The sequence below is a fragment of the Camelina sativa genome, chromosome 19, assembly GCF_030686135.1.
Source record: "Camelina sativa cultivar CO46 ecotype springtype chromosome 19, ASM3068613v1".
NCBI lineage: Eukaryota > Viridiplantae > Streptophyta > Magnoliopsida > Brassicales > Brassicaceae > Camelina > Camelina sativa.
Window position 1 is genome coordinate 14,055,322 of NC_141898.1, and position 14,805 is coordinate 14,070,126.

At 34.8% G+C, this 14,805-nt stretch overlaps 3 protein-coding genes and 2 long non-coding RNA genes across 5 annotated transcripts; 3 read left to right on the top strand and 2 right to left on the bottom strand.

Annotated features, from left to right (window-relative positions):
- Positions 1-700: 700 nt before the first annotated feature.
- LOC147920548 (uncharacterized) lies at positions 701-1,626 on the bottom strand. The gene is made up of 2 exons (XR_015590746.1): positions 1,259-1,626; positions 701-974 (listed from the first exon to the last, which is right to left on the bottom strand). It is a non-coding gene; the product is annotated as an uncharacterized LOC147920548 (long non-coding RNA).
- Positions 1,627-2,338: 712 nt separating this feature from the next.
- Positions 2,339-3,224, top strand: LOC147920549 (uncharacterized). The gene is made up of 2 exons (XR_015590745.1): positions 2,339-2,493; positions 2,894-3,224. It is a non-coding gene; the product is annotated as an uncharacterized LOC147920549 (long non-coding RNA).
- Positions 3,225-5,244: 2,020 nt separating this feature from the next.
- LOC147920550 (uncharacterized) lies at positions 5,245-6,264 on the bottom strand. Its single transcript, XM_087501131.1, has 2 exons — positions 6,061-6,264; positions 5,245-5,970 (listed from the first exon to the last, which is right to left on the bottom strand). The coding sequence occupies exons 1-2, from the start codon at positions 6,262-6,264 to the stop codon at positions 5,245-5,247; spliced, it is 930 nt and encodes a 309-aa protein (XP_087357257.1).
- A 2,297-nt stretch (positions 6,265-8,561) lies between these two features.
- Positions 8,562-12,663, top strand: LOC147920551 (uncharacterized). The gene is made up of 2 exons (XM_087500601.1): positions 8,562-11,682; positions 11,929-12,663. Exon 1 carries the CDS (start codon positions 8,562-8,564, stop codon positions 9,084-9,086), a length of 525 nt encoding a protein of 174 aa, XP_087356727.1. The 3' UTR covers positions 9,087-11,682; positions 11,929-12,663.
- On the top strand, positions 11,596-12,363 carry LOC147920552 (uncharacterized). The gene has a single exon (XM_087501132.1). The coding sequence runs from the start codon at positions 11,596-11,598 to the stop codon at positions 12,361-12,363; it is 768 nt and encodes a 255-aa protein (XP_087357258.1).
- Positions 12,664-14,805: the final 2,142 nt, after the last annotated feature.

Below are 14,805 nucleotides of genomic sequence, written 5' to 3' on the forward strand. Positions count from 1 at the left end.
ATATTTATTTATATTTAGGAAGGGTGCAATAATATTTAAGAAGGAAACCTTAAACTTTATGATAGTCTTCATAGAATATTTAGGTAAACACAAAATCAATATATATATATATATATATAATATCAGAATGTGTGCACAAAATAAAATCAAATATACCTTACTAAATGAAGTAATATGTGATACATTTAGACAAACCTTAAATTAAATGATTCAAAAATTTATTTCTTTAAATTTATAAAAGATTTCATAATGTTTAGGAAGACATCCTTAAAATTTAGAAAAAGATTTATAAATATATAGAAGATCCTCTTCCACTATACTCCACCTCATCAACACTAATAACCAATTCCATAAGGGACTAAGTACAAGCCAAAGAAACAGAATACATCGAAATCAATGACAACGACGAATTTTCTTACTTTAATGCTCCAGTGATAAAGAAATGGGAGAACAGAACTCCACTATGGTCATACAGGAAGTATAAACATCATATTTAAATCAATAAAAACATAATTAAATCGTATTCCAAGGCAATAGTTATCTGTCATACTCTAAATATTCACAAATACAAAATACTTATGTGGCACAATAGGATACAGTTGCAATAATAAATGCAGGATTATCATGTGCCCTTTGGTTCTTAGTTTATGAGAGAGAGAAAATAAGATAAATTAAAGCAACTACACCAAAACTCTCAGGCCATACCAAATTATGCTTATCTTTTACATGCACTAACATTAAATTTTGAGTAAAGACAAGGACATAACGCAAAAAGTTGCACAGCTAGAACAAAAAGGACAAGGAGATGCTTCTCCACTTGCTAGGTATTCATCGTAAAAGTAGACGTCTAGCTAAGTACTTTCAGAACAGAAGATAAATCATATACAATCAAAAATGAAAAGCTTGTTGCAGTAGCATAAGGGTTTGCTAATGAAAGTTGAGCTTACGTTTGTGATAATTAGTGGTGCTGATAGCTGATGTCATAGCGCCCACATGCAAACATACAAAAAGTACGAGAATAAGAACCAACAATTAACTCACCACATAGTAACTCAACTAAAATCATTCCAACATATTGGAGTAGACTACATTTTTGCTCTTTTCAATCTCAATAGTACATATAAGCCTTACACAATATGATTGATAAATACAGTAAGATTAAATACCGTACAAGCATTTTAGATTCAAGTTAGAGCTCAACCCAATATGGGAATTCGCTCATCAAATCGAGTCTAGAGAGAGGGGGAAAGAAAAATACCATGAGAATCGAGACTGGTAAGTATGAGCAGAGCACCAAGGAGATACACAGCCATGGATTCCTCTTAGTATCTTCCCGTTCTTCTGTTCATTACCGTGGAACATTCTTCTCTTCACTCTAACATCTTTGTCTCTTTGAATATCTTTCTTATTTTCATTCTTCTACACCAATCGTCTCTTCCGTCTGCCATTGGTGTCTCCTTTTGGAGCTTTCCTTCCGTCTGCCATTGGTGTCTCCTTTTCAGAATCTGAGATCGGAAGCTTTGCCGAAAGCTTCGCCAAAGAAGAAAAAAAAGAAGATTTGAGATGTGAAGCTTCACACAAGTTTTGCCGGAAGCTTCGTCGGGTATTGTTGTTTCATTTAAAACCATAAGCTTAGTAAATCTATATTAAAAATTTATAATTAATTTTGAGATAAAGTAATATTCCATCCGTTTCAAAATATATGATGTTTTAACTAAAACATGCAGATTAAGAAGTTTTACTTTTAACAAGTTCAACCAATCAGAAACAATACTGCATAATATAAAATACTAAACTAATCTAAAAGTTGCATAAAAAATTGAAAACATCCTATATTATAAAACAAAAAAACTTCTCTAAAACATCTTATATTTTAAAACGGAGGGAATAATATATTATTAATGCTAGTTTGGGAAGTTAAGAGAGTACGGGCTATGTTGTCTACAAAACTTGGTTTAGTGTTATTCTAGGGAATTTTTCTTTAAATTAATTGGAATGTATTAATGTTTTGCTTCTTGTGATTTATTTTAAAAATGACCATATAATATTTTACTAAGTTTTGATGATTGTATTTTATTATCTTTGTTCCCGCGATAAAAAGGATATGCCAATAAAACTCGAAAAAAAATAGTCAACAATTTAAAAAAAAAAAAAAAGAAAAAAAAAAAACAAGTTTACAAGTTTTACCTATCTTACCGTAAAAACCTTGAATTTGGGTCAAATTAGATCCTATAATTTGGGATATAGGATAGTACATACCTCATTTCTTAAATTAGAAATGTATGAGACACACTTAATTTACTTTATATATAAACTACACGTTCTATCTTTGGTTTTTAATATAACAAATTTTAAAACACTATTAAATATTTAAGTTTTCTAAAAAAACAAAAGAAAAAAAAAACACTATCGATCAATTTATATTAAACATGATGAAAAAATCCTGTCAACTTTCATTCACCGTTCTTATTGTCTTCACAGTTCTTCTGCTAGGTATATACTTACATTTTCTCCTAATTGTTTTTAATTTTTCACATATATTTGTTAATTCCCTACTTTGTAAATTTATATGGTCTTAACATTATTAGAATAATTGTGATATCAAGTGATGAAACATATTTCAGTTGTTTCTTTTCTTAAATGATTCTTTTCTCTCATGCCACATAGGTAAATGTTTCAAATTACAACTAATTGTTTTATAAATATTGGTGTTAAACAATTTTCTAAGAAAAACTATATGATACATTCAAATTCACTTAATATACTAAATATTTATAATTGTAAACCTATGTTCCATTTCAAAACAAATATCTTTACGGTAAAAAGTCAAAGTAATATTTTAATTTTAGATATATGAACTAAGAGTTTTAATTTAAACTTGTTATTGTAACAGGAGTGAAAGGTTGGGATTTTGCAAATAAATGTGGTGTTGTTTTAAGCTATACTGGTTGTACGCCACAAAACTGTAAGAGTTTGTGTTCCAAGAGTCATTCACACGCACGCCCACATTGTGTTGTTTCACCTGGTGGACCATATGTAGGGCATAAGCAATGTGCATGCAGCTGGGATTGCTAATTAATATTATAATAACAATAAATTTCTAATTATAATAATATTAAGAACTTAACAAATAAATAATACAATATTTGAAGTGGGCATCTAGCCAAACATATGTATTAGTGTTGATGTCAAGTTATAATCTAATAAATCTTTAATTATGGTAATATAAGCTTTCATGCAGGTTCTGACTATTTTTTTTAATTTAATAATATTTTCTCAAACTAGTGATGGATGGATAAATTCAAAATCCAAATAAAGACACCAAACAAAAAAGAAAATAGTCTCATAATCAGCAACTTTAGATTCTAGTTTTTTGAATCGCTTCTATGCAAGTTAATAGTGTTTTTGTAAATTAAATGTATACAAAAAGAGGTATCATAATTAGAAAATTTTGACTGAAATGCCATGAGGTGTTAATTATATGGTGATTCAGTTAATTGATATTTACTGTAATCCCCTCAAAGAATGTAAATAATAATAATAATAATAATTAGAATATATGATTAATTGGCGCCAAATATATGTTGTCCTATAGTTTATATGAGAATATTGTTATTTTCATAAGAAAAATTGTAAATTTTCATATACATTTATAGATCAGTTGGTAAATTTTAAACTTCATGAATGATAAACGTTTTAGCATACAAATCACCTCATAGACGATTAATATCGCATCAAAAAACAGAACTGTGATGCATGATACAAAACGCTCTCGAAAATCATATCTACAACCATACGTGTTTGATAATGAAGCACCCTTTATATGTTTATGTCGGGGTGACAAATCTCAATCTTAATGTTCGTGTTTTAGAACCTCATTAGTTGATTTACCATTGGACAGTGCCTAGCATTGTGAGATAGCTTTTAGTATGGTATACTTCACTTAGAAATTAGAAATGCATAATATAAGTTGTTCAATGCATTATTTTATAAGACATAACCATATTGGTAGTCACTTATATAACTCATCCAACGGAGTTGCTTCGTATGATTTCAGGTCAAAGATAAGTTTAGCGATATTTAGATAGTTGAAAAAATATATAAAACAGCAATGTGGATCGTTTTTGTGATTGGTTATGTTGAAAGTGGTATAATTTTTATACGGGACTACAAATCATATCTTTTATAATTGAAAAAATAGTTAAGCTTTGCCGCATAATTACTTGACTTAGGCATGGCTGGTTTAAATGCAGCATTTGCGGTTACAATTGTAGTTGTGGGAAATTACAGAAGTGTGTGATTGCGGTTTCAAACGTTATTAAATGTTTTGAATGATTAGGTTAGCGTTTGTTTTGCTGTCAAATTCGCTAGTTTTGGATCCGACCATCAGGTGGATTCCAGATTTGTTACATTCTTATAGCGACGACTCGTTAATAGGTAATTGTAGCGAATGTTTCGCATTCAGGTGATTACCCAATTTTTGTAGCGAGCCTATCGTTCACATATTCGTGTATCAATGGCCTCACTACTATATGAACAACTTCAGGACCATGTCTTATGTTGTAAGTCATGTTTAACTTGTATCGTGACAAGCTTCACATCGAATGACATGATTTCATTGTCTTGCAACAAGACTTATAGCCCATGTTCATGACATAAGTTCTAAGTTTTAGTAGAGAACGTCTTGAAAGTTTGTGCATCAAGTGTCTCATCATAAGGTTCTTGTTAACGAGTGTTTCGTTGTCAAGTTTTTGCATCCAGTGATTCGTCACATAATTTGCTAGCGCCTGCTTCCTCAATTGGTTAGCAGCGACTATCATATTGAAAAATTGCTTCCTCGATGGGTAAGCATCCATAAACTTATCAAGTTTGTCGATTCATTAACATTGGTTCTCCAAGGGTAAGCATTAAACTACTTATTTTTTGTCATCAGCACATGGTTGATACCACCATGCCTAACCAAATCGAGACGTCGTTGATGTCTTTGTCATTTTGACGATTTGCGCTCCTCACTTTCAGTTTTGTTTAAAAGTTTGACAAGGTTCCTCACCATTACTTATGACACTAGTGTATTTCGCTTCGATGTCTTTGGTAAGGTTTATCATCTCGTGTTGATCTTTTGTTTCTCACTACACGAGAGTCAAAATGTGACGAATATCGATACAATGTATTTTCTTCCCATTTTATTTGTACCCATGCCCGTGAGAGCACATCTTCCATGGTTTTGCACTGATACTTGGTAAGTTATTTGTACAAGTCGCCATCTGGGAGTAAACCTCTCTTGAATGCTGATATGGCAGTAGACATGTTGCAGCTTAGTATTGACACCTTCTCCTTGTTGAATCGTCCCACGTAGGCACGTAATGACTCATCTCTCTTATGTCGCACCTCATACAGATCATCTGTTGTCTTTTCGAGGTTCCTGCTGCTTGCGAATTGTTCATCAAAAAGATCTGTCAATGATGCAAACGAATTTATTGAGTTGTTTGGCAAGTTGATAAACCACTGAAGTGCAACCCCTGTAAGGCTTGAGCCAAATCCTTTGCACATGGTAGCTTCTTGATATTCTCTTTGAATGGCCGTCGTGAACATTTGTTGTTTGTATTGCGCTATGTGGTTATCTCGGTCGGATGTTCCATCATACATCTTCATTGTTGGTAGCACGAATTTTCTCGGCATCTCAGTGAGTGTGATTTCATCAGAGAACGTTGTATCAGCATACGAGTGCAAGTTGCTTTTCCGGATCGGTGGAGCCACTCCTGGCAGTCGTTCAATCATGGCTTCCACTGCACCCAGGCGTTTTGTAATCATAGCTTCCAAGTAAGCGGCTTCAAATGACTTGGTATATGGCTCATGTTCGATTTCTGCCATGCGCGGTGTGTTAACAACTCCTTGTTGATCCAAATTTTCTTCTCGAACTACGCTTTCCTGTGCCTGCCTTGTATCAGGGTTTCCTCCGTCGTTCTCTTCCTGACGAGGAATTTCCAGCCGTCCATCTTCCGTTGTGGGTGTTCAATTATTGTTTCTAGGCGTTGACTTAAGGTCTTGCATATGATTCACTTGCATGTCGCGAAATCTAGTGCTTGCTTCGGTAAAAACTCTCCCTGCTGTCACCAGCGAGGCGTTCTCCTCCCGTAGCCTAACGTTATCTGCCTCGATCTGCGTCAGTTTCTGCACTGCTTCGTTCAGCTTAGTAGTCAGGGCTTCAAGCTGAGCAGCGACATTCGCATCGATGTTAGCCGTATCACTTCCGTTTCCTGTCATCTCACGTAGTTTACTCTAGCCCCTCCTTCTAGCGCCAATTGTTTGGGCAAAAAATAATCGATTCGTTTAGAGACTACGGAAACAAGAAATAGATGTTGAATAGTCGTTTTATTGATCAAAGTATCGAGCACGAATACAAGAGTTTAAGGCACAACGAGTCAATTTAGGATCCCTAGCAGTGCTTTGGAATTTAGTCGTGTGGCTATGCTTTTGGTCTCTTGTTTTGCTCTCAATTTCCTCTCTTATTGTGTCGATATTGCTCTCTTTTTATAGAGAAGTCTCTTTACCCTAATCTTCATGGGTTTTGGGTTTGAGTAACCGTTTCTAGATGAGATAAGGTTGTTTCGAATATTCTCTACACGAGATTGAGTCAAATATTTTCTTGATAATGTCGTAGCAAATTAGAGTCGGTCACAAAGTCCAATTACAGCCCGTATTGACTCGTTGTTTGTCGTTACCACCCGTATTGGCTCGTTAATTGTTGTGTCGGCCCGTATTGGCTTGATGTCTGCCATTACGGCCTGTATTGGCTCGATATTTGCCGTTACGGCCCATATTGGCTTGATGTTTGTCGTTACGGCTCATATTGGCTTGATGCTTACCGTTACGGCCGGTATTGACTCATTGTTTACCGTTACGGTCGATATTAACTCAATGTTCTAGAAAATGCATAATTCTCTATTAATTATATAATATATCACAATTATAATAATATTTATCTATTATAATTTATATGATTAAAATTATGCCCAACAACGACCGCTTTGACCGCCTAAAATTGTAGTATCATCATTTTAGTGTATTTTAAAAATTTTAATTGCACAAATTTAAAATTTATAAGGTTTATTTCTATAAACATAATTATAAATGTTTAATATATTATTTAAAATGAATTGAAATAATGTTTTTATCTATTGTATTGTTTTTGATTTAATAATTTCTTATTCTTATACATATTTTGTATAATTATGTATATAATATCAAATATATATTAGTTTATAGTGTAAACACGTAAAACGCTTAAAACCGTCTAGATTCCAATTAGGTGTTTTAGGCGCTAGGTGTTGGATCACTGCCTAATGAAAATATAGCGTTTTCTTCAACATTGAACTTATCTAAAAAGTGTTAATACCTCTTCTTCTGTTGTCGTTTTTAATTATTATAAGTGTCTAAGTGATATTTTTTTTTTTGTCTTTTTATATTATCTTCAATGTTTATAGTTCTCATCCAACGATTAGTCACACTAATCTCAAAAGGCGGAAAAAATTATCGGAATAACAATTAAATATCATTAGAAATTGTTTATGCATACTTTATTCTTTCAAACATACGGTAACAGTTTCCAATAAATGTAGTTTCGCAGATCATAGAATGGTCTTCTCAATTTTTTGTTTTCTTTTCTTTTTTTTTAAAGAGCACTTTTCTATAAACAACTACAAATTGTGGAAAAGGCCAAAACTGACTGGACCGATGCTAAATAGGGTAAACGGGGCGACATGACCAAGGGAGAGTTAGGACTTAGGATTTATCGTAAGCTTGTGTGTATGTTTTTCTTTCTTTTTATTTCTTGTAATTTGGGTGTTGACAGCTTTAGTTTCTGTAAAGGAAAACACACACACAAAAAAGAGAATATAAGAAGGTGAGAGATCGGTGATTGTTGAAACATCAGGATTTTCCCTCTTTTGGCCTTAGAATACTCTATTTCATTTAGTGTCTTTTACTAGTTTGAAGACTAGAATCTTAGTATGGAAAACACCTTTTTTCAGCTCTGTTCATCCAGCTTTCACTGTTTTATTTTTCTAAAAGTAGATCTACAAAAGAGAGAACAAAAGTTAGCGCTTTTTTGAGAAAGCGAGATTTGAATTCGGAATTGGTGCTATCATCCAGCTTCAGTCATGTCTTCCGCAATGGACAAAATGCTTATGGATATGTCACTCAAAGACGACGAAGATGTTCCGTTTGAAATGTCCGATCTTCTCGAATTCTCATCCTGCGAAAGAAACACAATCAGTCTGGTGGGTCGCACTCTGAATCATCTAATCAAAGATATGCCCAAGAAGTGGCAAAATATTGGAAGAGTTAGAGGCATAGCTTTATCGAGAGAAAGATTTCAGTTTATATTCAAGTACGAAAATGACCTTCAAAAAGTTCTTGATAAAGGGGTACAGACTTACAATCAGTAGGCTTTGGTTATCGACAGGTGGTATGAATTCCCTCCCGACAACTATCTCCAATTTGTGCCTCTGTGGATTCAGATCTGGAAATTACAGATAAACTTTTACACCAAACAAGCGTTGATGGCTCTTGGGGAAATCATCGGTCAAGTCTTGGAGGTTGCTTTTGATCCCGACGAGCCTCAAGTCCAAGAATTTATAAGGGTCAAGGTAATGTTTGATGTATCTAGACCACTCCGAAGATCAAAGGCAGTTTCCATCAAGAATGGTGGTACCACTTCGGTTAATTTTGAATATGAAAGGATACAGAAACGCTGCTTTGAGTGTCAGAGGCTCACTCATGAGAAGGACATGTGTCCTCTTATCCTTTTACAACAACAAAAAATCGAAGATGCAAAAAAAGCGGGTGGTTCTATCGAAAAACCCAAACAAGCTCCAGTTTTAAAGCCTTCTGATCCTCTTTTTGGTGTCCTATCAGAAGAACAAGTAGGGATTGATCCAAATTCTGGAAGACAGCGTATAGCACCAGAAGTTCTCGAAGGTATGAGGCAATATCTGAGGATAGGTAACGCTGACGAGCTTATGATTAAAAGGGAGCGTGTAAAGAAGACAGTTGGTGAAGTGGAAAAAGACCCGACTGCTAAATAATCCGTTCTCCGTCTAGAACCTCCTCCAATCTTTCATCCTGAAGTGAACAAAGGGAAAAGGTTCGTCTTTGGTTTTGAAAGCTCAAGCTCCTCTCCTACAAGACCAGTAATAATAGTGTCTGATGCCATATTAAATGGAGATAATCATGGTTCAATAAAGGCTTGTGTTTCAGAGTCAACGAGTTCAGGAGGCAGTTTCCTCACTCTGTCCCAACCTTTTCAAGTCAGTCCGACGGTTTATAGGCCTGGCTTTTTCGAGGTTGGACGTTCCGGGACTGTCATGAAATTTCAAAAGGCAAGGAAGAGACCGTCTAAAGCTACAAGGAAACTCAAGCCAAACGTTTCAGGCCAATTTGAAGCTGTTATTGATTTGAAACAGGGTCCAAACATAGGTTTGAAAGAGAAAAGAAAAGCAGACATTGTGGGAACAAGCACTGCTAAATCAACAAAGCTTAATCCCAAAGAGGTTCCCAAAGGGGGGGATTGCCTAAACTCCAATGAGCATAATGAGCTGTAATTTCCAAGGATTGGGATGGTCTCATGATTTGGTGATTCCTCGTCTCAAAGAAATGCGTAAAAAACATTTCCCAGAGATGTTATTCTTGATGGAGACAATGAATAGAAGAGATGTATTAGTAGACCTGCAAGAATGGTTAGGATATGATAGAGTTTTTACAGTTGATCCCATTGGTAAATGTGGTGGACTGGCTCTCTTTTGGAAGAACAATATAAAACTGGACTTCAAGTTCTTTGACAAGAACCTTTTAGATGTACATGTGCAGTTTGGGGCACAAAATTTCTTTGTTTCGTGCGTGTATGGTAATCCAAATAAGAGCAACATAAGTGAAGTTTGGGAGAGAATATCAAGAATAGGTATTGGAAGAAGGGATCGCTGGTGCATTCTTGGAGATAGGTTGATCACTGACAACATTCTAGTAGCCCATGGATTAGTTCACAGCTTGAGGTTTCACCCAGTCATATCTAGTGAATTCATGGCTATAAAATCAGATATGTCAAAAGCGTATGATCGGGTTGAATGTAGTTATTTGAGGTCCTTACTGGTGGCATTGGGTTTTCATGTGGTTTGGATAGAGTGGGTGATGATATGTGTTTCTACAGTTACTTACTCTGTTTTAATTAACGATCAACCGTATGGCATGATAAATCCACAAAGAGGGTTGAGGCAAGGAGACCCCTTATCCCCGTTTCTGTTTGTGATGTGCACCGAAGGTTTAACTTTTTTGTTGAATAAAGCACAAGAGGAAGGCAAGATAGAAGGAATCTCCTTTTCTGAGAATGGTCCATCGGTCAATCATTTGTTGTTTGCAGACGACAATTTGTTTTTGTGCAAAGCTTCTTTGGAGCAAGCAGAAATGATCCAACAAATACTAACCAGATATGGAAATGCAACAGGTCATATCATAAATCTTTCAAAGTCTTCAATTACTTTTGGTACAAAAGTGGTTGGTCCTATCAAAACTTTGATTCAACAAAGGATGGGGATTTTCAGTGAGGGAGGTGCTGGTGTTATTTAGGCCTTCCAGAATGCTTCAGTGGATCAAAAGTTGATATGCTTAATTATCTGAAAGATAGAGTTAAAGGGAAGATGTCAGGTTGGTACTCACGACATTTATCTCAGGGTGGCAAAGAAATGCTTCTGAAATCGGTTGCCCTTGCAATGCTTGTGTTTGCAATGTCTTGTTTCAAACTACCGGTAACAACTTGTGATAATCTGTCAAGTGTCATGTCTGACTTTTGGTGGAGTTCAAATGAGCATTCAAGGAAAACACATTGGGTGAGCTGGGAAAAAATTTGTCTCCCAAAACAGAATGGTGGGCTTGGTTTCAAAGATATAAAAACCTTTAATCAAGCTCTTTTGACCAAACAAGCTTGGAGACTTATCCAATTCGAAGAGTGTCTCCTGTCCAAAATCCTGAAGAGCAGGTATTACCCAAATGCTAATTTCATGGAGGCTAGTCTGTCGTCAAGACCATCTTTTGGTTGGCGTAGTATCTTGTTCGGAAGGGAGTTATTACAAGAAGGTTTGGAAAAAAAGGTTGGAGATGGTGAATCAATGTTTGTCTGGACCGAACCGTGGATCAATGACTATGGTATGCGAGCTCCTTGGAGGAAAAACATCCTGTTTAATGTTGGCTTGAAAGTTAAAGACTTGATAGATCCAATCTCAGGAGATTGGGATCCTGATATTTTGGAGGAGCATTTCTTTCCCCAGGATATAATCAGAATTAAAAACATCAAGCCGATCAGAGAGCACAAGGATTACCAGGTTTGGAAATATAACAAAAGTGGAGAGTATACGGTAAAATCAGGTTATTGGTTTGCAGCTCAATCCTCTAAATCTCAAGTGAGGATGGAGTCAGAAACAGCCATCCCTAAATTTCCTAAAAGCAGAGATATGGAGCATTCAAACTGATCCTAAAATAAAGATCTTCTTATGGAAAGCTTTAAGCGGTGCTCTACCGGTTGCGAGTGCTCTTAGTAAAAGGGGAATGGTAGGCGATGAGAGGTGCCAAGTGTGTGGGGAAGAAGGAGAGACTATCAACCACATTCTATTCACTTGTCCTTATGCTAGACAGGTATGGGCTTTATCTGAATATCCTTCTCCTGAGGATGGTTTTTATGCTGGATCAATTTTTTCAAATGTGTATCACTTATTACACAACCGGAAAAATTATGACTGGCCTGCGGTTTTAAGAAAAAGTTTTCCTTGGATAGTTTGGCGAATTTGGAAGAATAGAAATTCTCTCTGCTTTGAAGGAAATTTGTTTTCACTGATGGCTTCAAAGGAAAAAATATATGAAGATGTTGATGAATGGTTTCAGGCTCAAGAGGTGGAAACCGATTCAGGAGCTCGATCGGGTAATAACCACTTCATTCAAAGCTCTGCAGATCGTGAGGGATTGGTTCTTTCAGGCCAGTGGTCGCGTCCTCCTGAGAGTTGGCTAAAATGTAATGTGGGTTTCTCTTGGTCTAAGAGGAATGCTATGGCTGGTGGAGCTTGGGTGGTTAGAAATGATAGAGGTGAGGTTTTGCTACACAGGAGGAGATGTTTCTCTAACCTCATAAACAAGGAGGAAGGGGTCCTAAAAGTTACGCTATGGGCGATGGAAAGTATGTTTAGTCACAAACTATCAAATGTAGTTTTCGCCATTCAAGATAAAACTATAGTTGGAGTGTTGAATAGGCCAAAAGCGTGGCCTTCTTTCAAATTTCAAGCAATGGAATTATTGAAGGTTCTAAGGTGTATTAGTGGTTGAGCTGTGGAGTTTGAAGCAGAAAAAGACAATAGAGGTGGTTTCATTGCTCAAAGTGTTACCCGGGAATTAAGAGTACAATTATATGTTGCAGTCTCTTATTCTCTCTGGATGATGACAGTTCTTGAGGAGGAAACTTTGTCCTCTTTTGGCTAAGATGGATCTTGGGGATTGGTTTTTTGGGGCAAAATTTTTGTAGAAAAGAGTATAGAAAGAAGTGGTTGTAGTTTTCGTCTTCTTTCTACTGATCTGTGTATCAGGAATTTCTGTTAGCTCAATCTTTTATATTACTCTTTTTGCCTTGAGCATTCGATATATAATATAAACAAAATCAGTTAACAAAAAAAAAAAAAGGTGAGAGACCAGCGAATGTCATGCCACAAATTATGAACTGCGAATGTCATGCCACAAATCATGTTCATAATTGTTATACCAAATAATCATAATGTCCCCATGTGACACCCTTACTTTTCTATTATTATCTCGTAACCCCACTTATACGTTTTTAAAAAGATTTTTTCACACAACTAAGATATTAGTTGATTTTAAATTTTTGGGGGAAATTTTGATTTTTATTTCTCCTCTAAATAAATCTTTTGTATGACTTTGCAATATATGATCATTTTTCTTATTTCACTCATTCCTCTCGTGACAAAGACAAGTTATCCCCTCCACACAAAGGCACAACCCAAGACACACATGCCCAACCAATAGAATTAGACTCTTATCTCCCTTCTTACAAGGTTCACCGTCCACCTACACTAGAAACCAATTTTTCATGGTTACTGTATTACTGCTTCATATTTGTTTCCTATGAATATCACAAGCAAAATATGAGACATAAAACAAAAATTGCGAAGAAAACGATATAAAGTTATAATCATTTTGGGACAATCGATTTAAGCTACCACTTAATCTAGTTGGTACTAGACAACATAAGTAGATGATGAAGAGAAGAGCCATTGGATTTGGATACATTCTTACTTTGGGACTATTCGCCATGATCGGTGTCCATGACCACCTCGGCCATCTCAAAAAATAAAATTTGGTATTATAACTTTATGATATTGAGAGTTTTTTAATATTATAATATGAGACTTTACCACCTTTTCATGTTATATATTTAGCGTACATTTCTTTATATATATATATATATATAAATTGTGGAAGTTCTATATCTTGAACATAATCTTTTTTGATGTTCACAATAATATCATGTTTAAAACGTAAAATCATCTTTTTCAAATTGACTTCAAATAATAATTTTGAAGTCCTACTCTCAAAATCACTATAATTTTGTCCACTTGGCGACGTTATTATTTGACTTACAACATATGCTTCAATTTGGCTACTAAATGAATAAATAAAAATACAGAAAAATGAATATAAAAAGTTATTTGAATATTTTATTGAAAATCAAATCAGCTCAGTTATATGCGAACCAAAATATCTCTGGCATACATGTATAAATAAAACTTGACTATACTAATTTAACAAATCACACCGCAATTACGCCGCGTTGAATTTGTAATTTTATCCTTAGATTTGGCGTGTGTCGTCGGTTGTTTACATAAACTAACATTAAAAATCGAATGATAGGACCATTGACCCAATACAATGATTAATATTTTCATCAACTTATACTATATTACTATTATTACCTGAAGTGCAAAAACATTATCTGGACTGGCCATAATTGACGTGTTGCTAAGAACCTTAAATCAAGTTTTAATGGAGTATTTGTGGTTTAACATAATGGTAATAAATTAGAGGAAACGTCAATGTAATAGGTGGCCTTGGCCCTTGAATTTGTGCTAGTGCACTCCAGCTGTGTCTTCCTTTGCTTTGGAGCAAGTAGAAGAATCCCAACTATTTTTCCACACATTCAAAAATATTAATTTACGCATTGTCAATCTTATACTATGAGAAAATATGAGAGGATATTAATTTATATATTCTATAATAAGAAAATATGTAATGAAATTTTATACTATTAAAAGTCTTATTGCCTAATTTATGAGCTGACTTTTTTTTTTTTATGAGCTGACTAAATAAAATAGCTTCTCTTAAATTGCTTTAAGTTATGTAGTTAATAACTTTGACCATTATAGCAGTTCTAATTTGGTAACATAGTAAAGTTTTTTTTTTTCTGCACATCATCATAATATGTTTACGTGGTTCTATTTCATGCACTTATGTCAAGATCGTAAGAGAATCAATAGCCCCCAAAAAAATATATGGAAGAGGATCTAAACTTTATTATTGTTTCTACTTCTTACTGGTCCAATAAAAACCGAATTATTCAGTGTTTTTTCATTAAATGCATAGATTTTTTTTAGTCTACATCTCATTAGGCAAAGGTAGATTGTCTCAAACGACATATCCACTTTTCCTTTTCAAAAGAAAAAAAGACTGAAAGGTAACGTTCTAATTTATTCAGTTCCT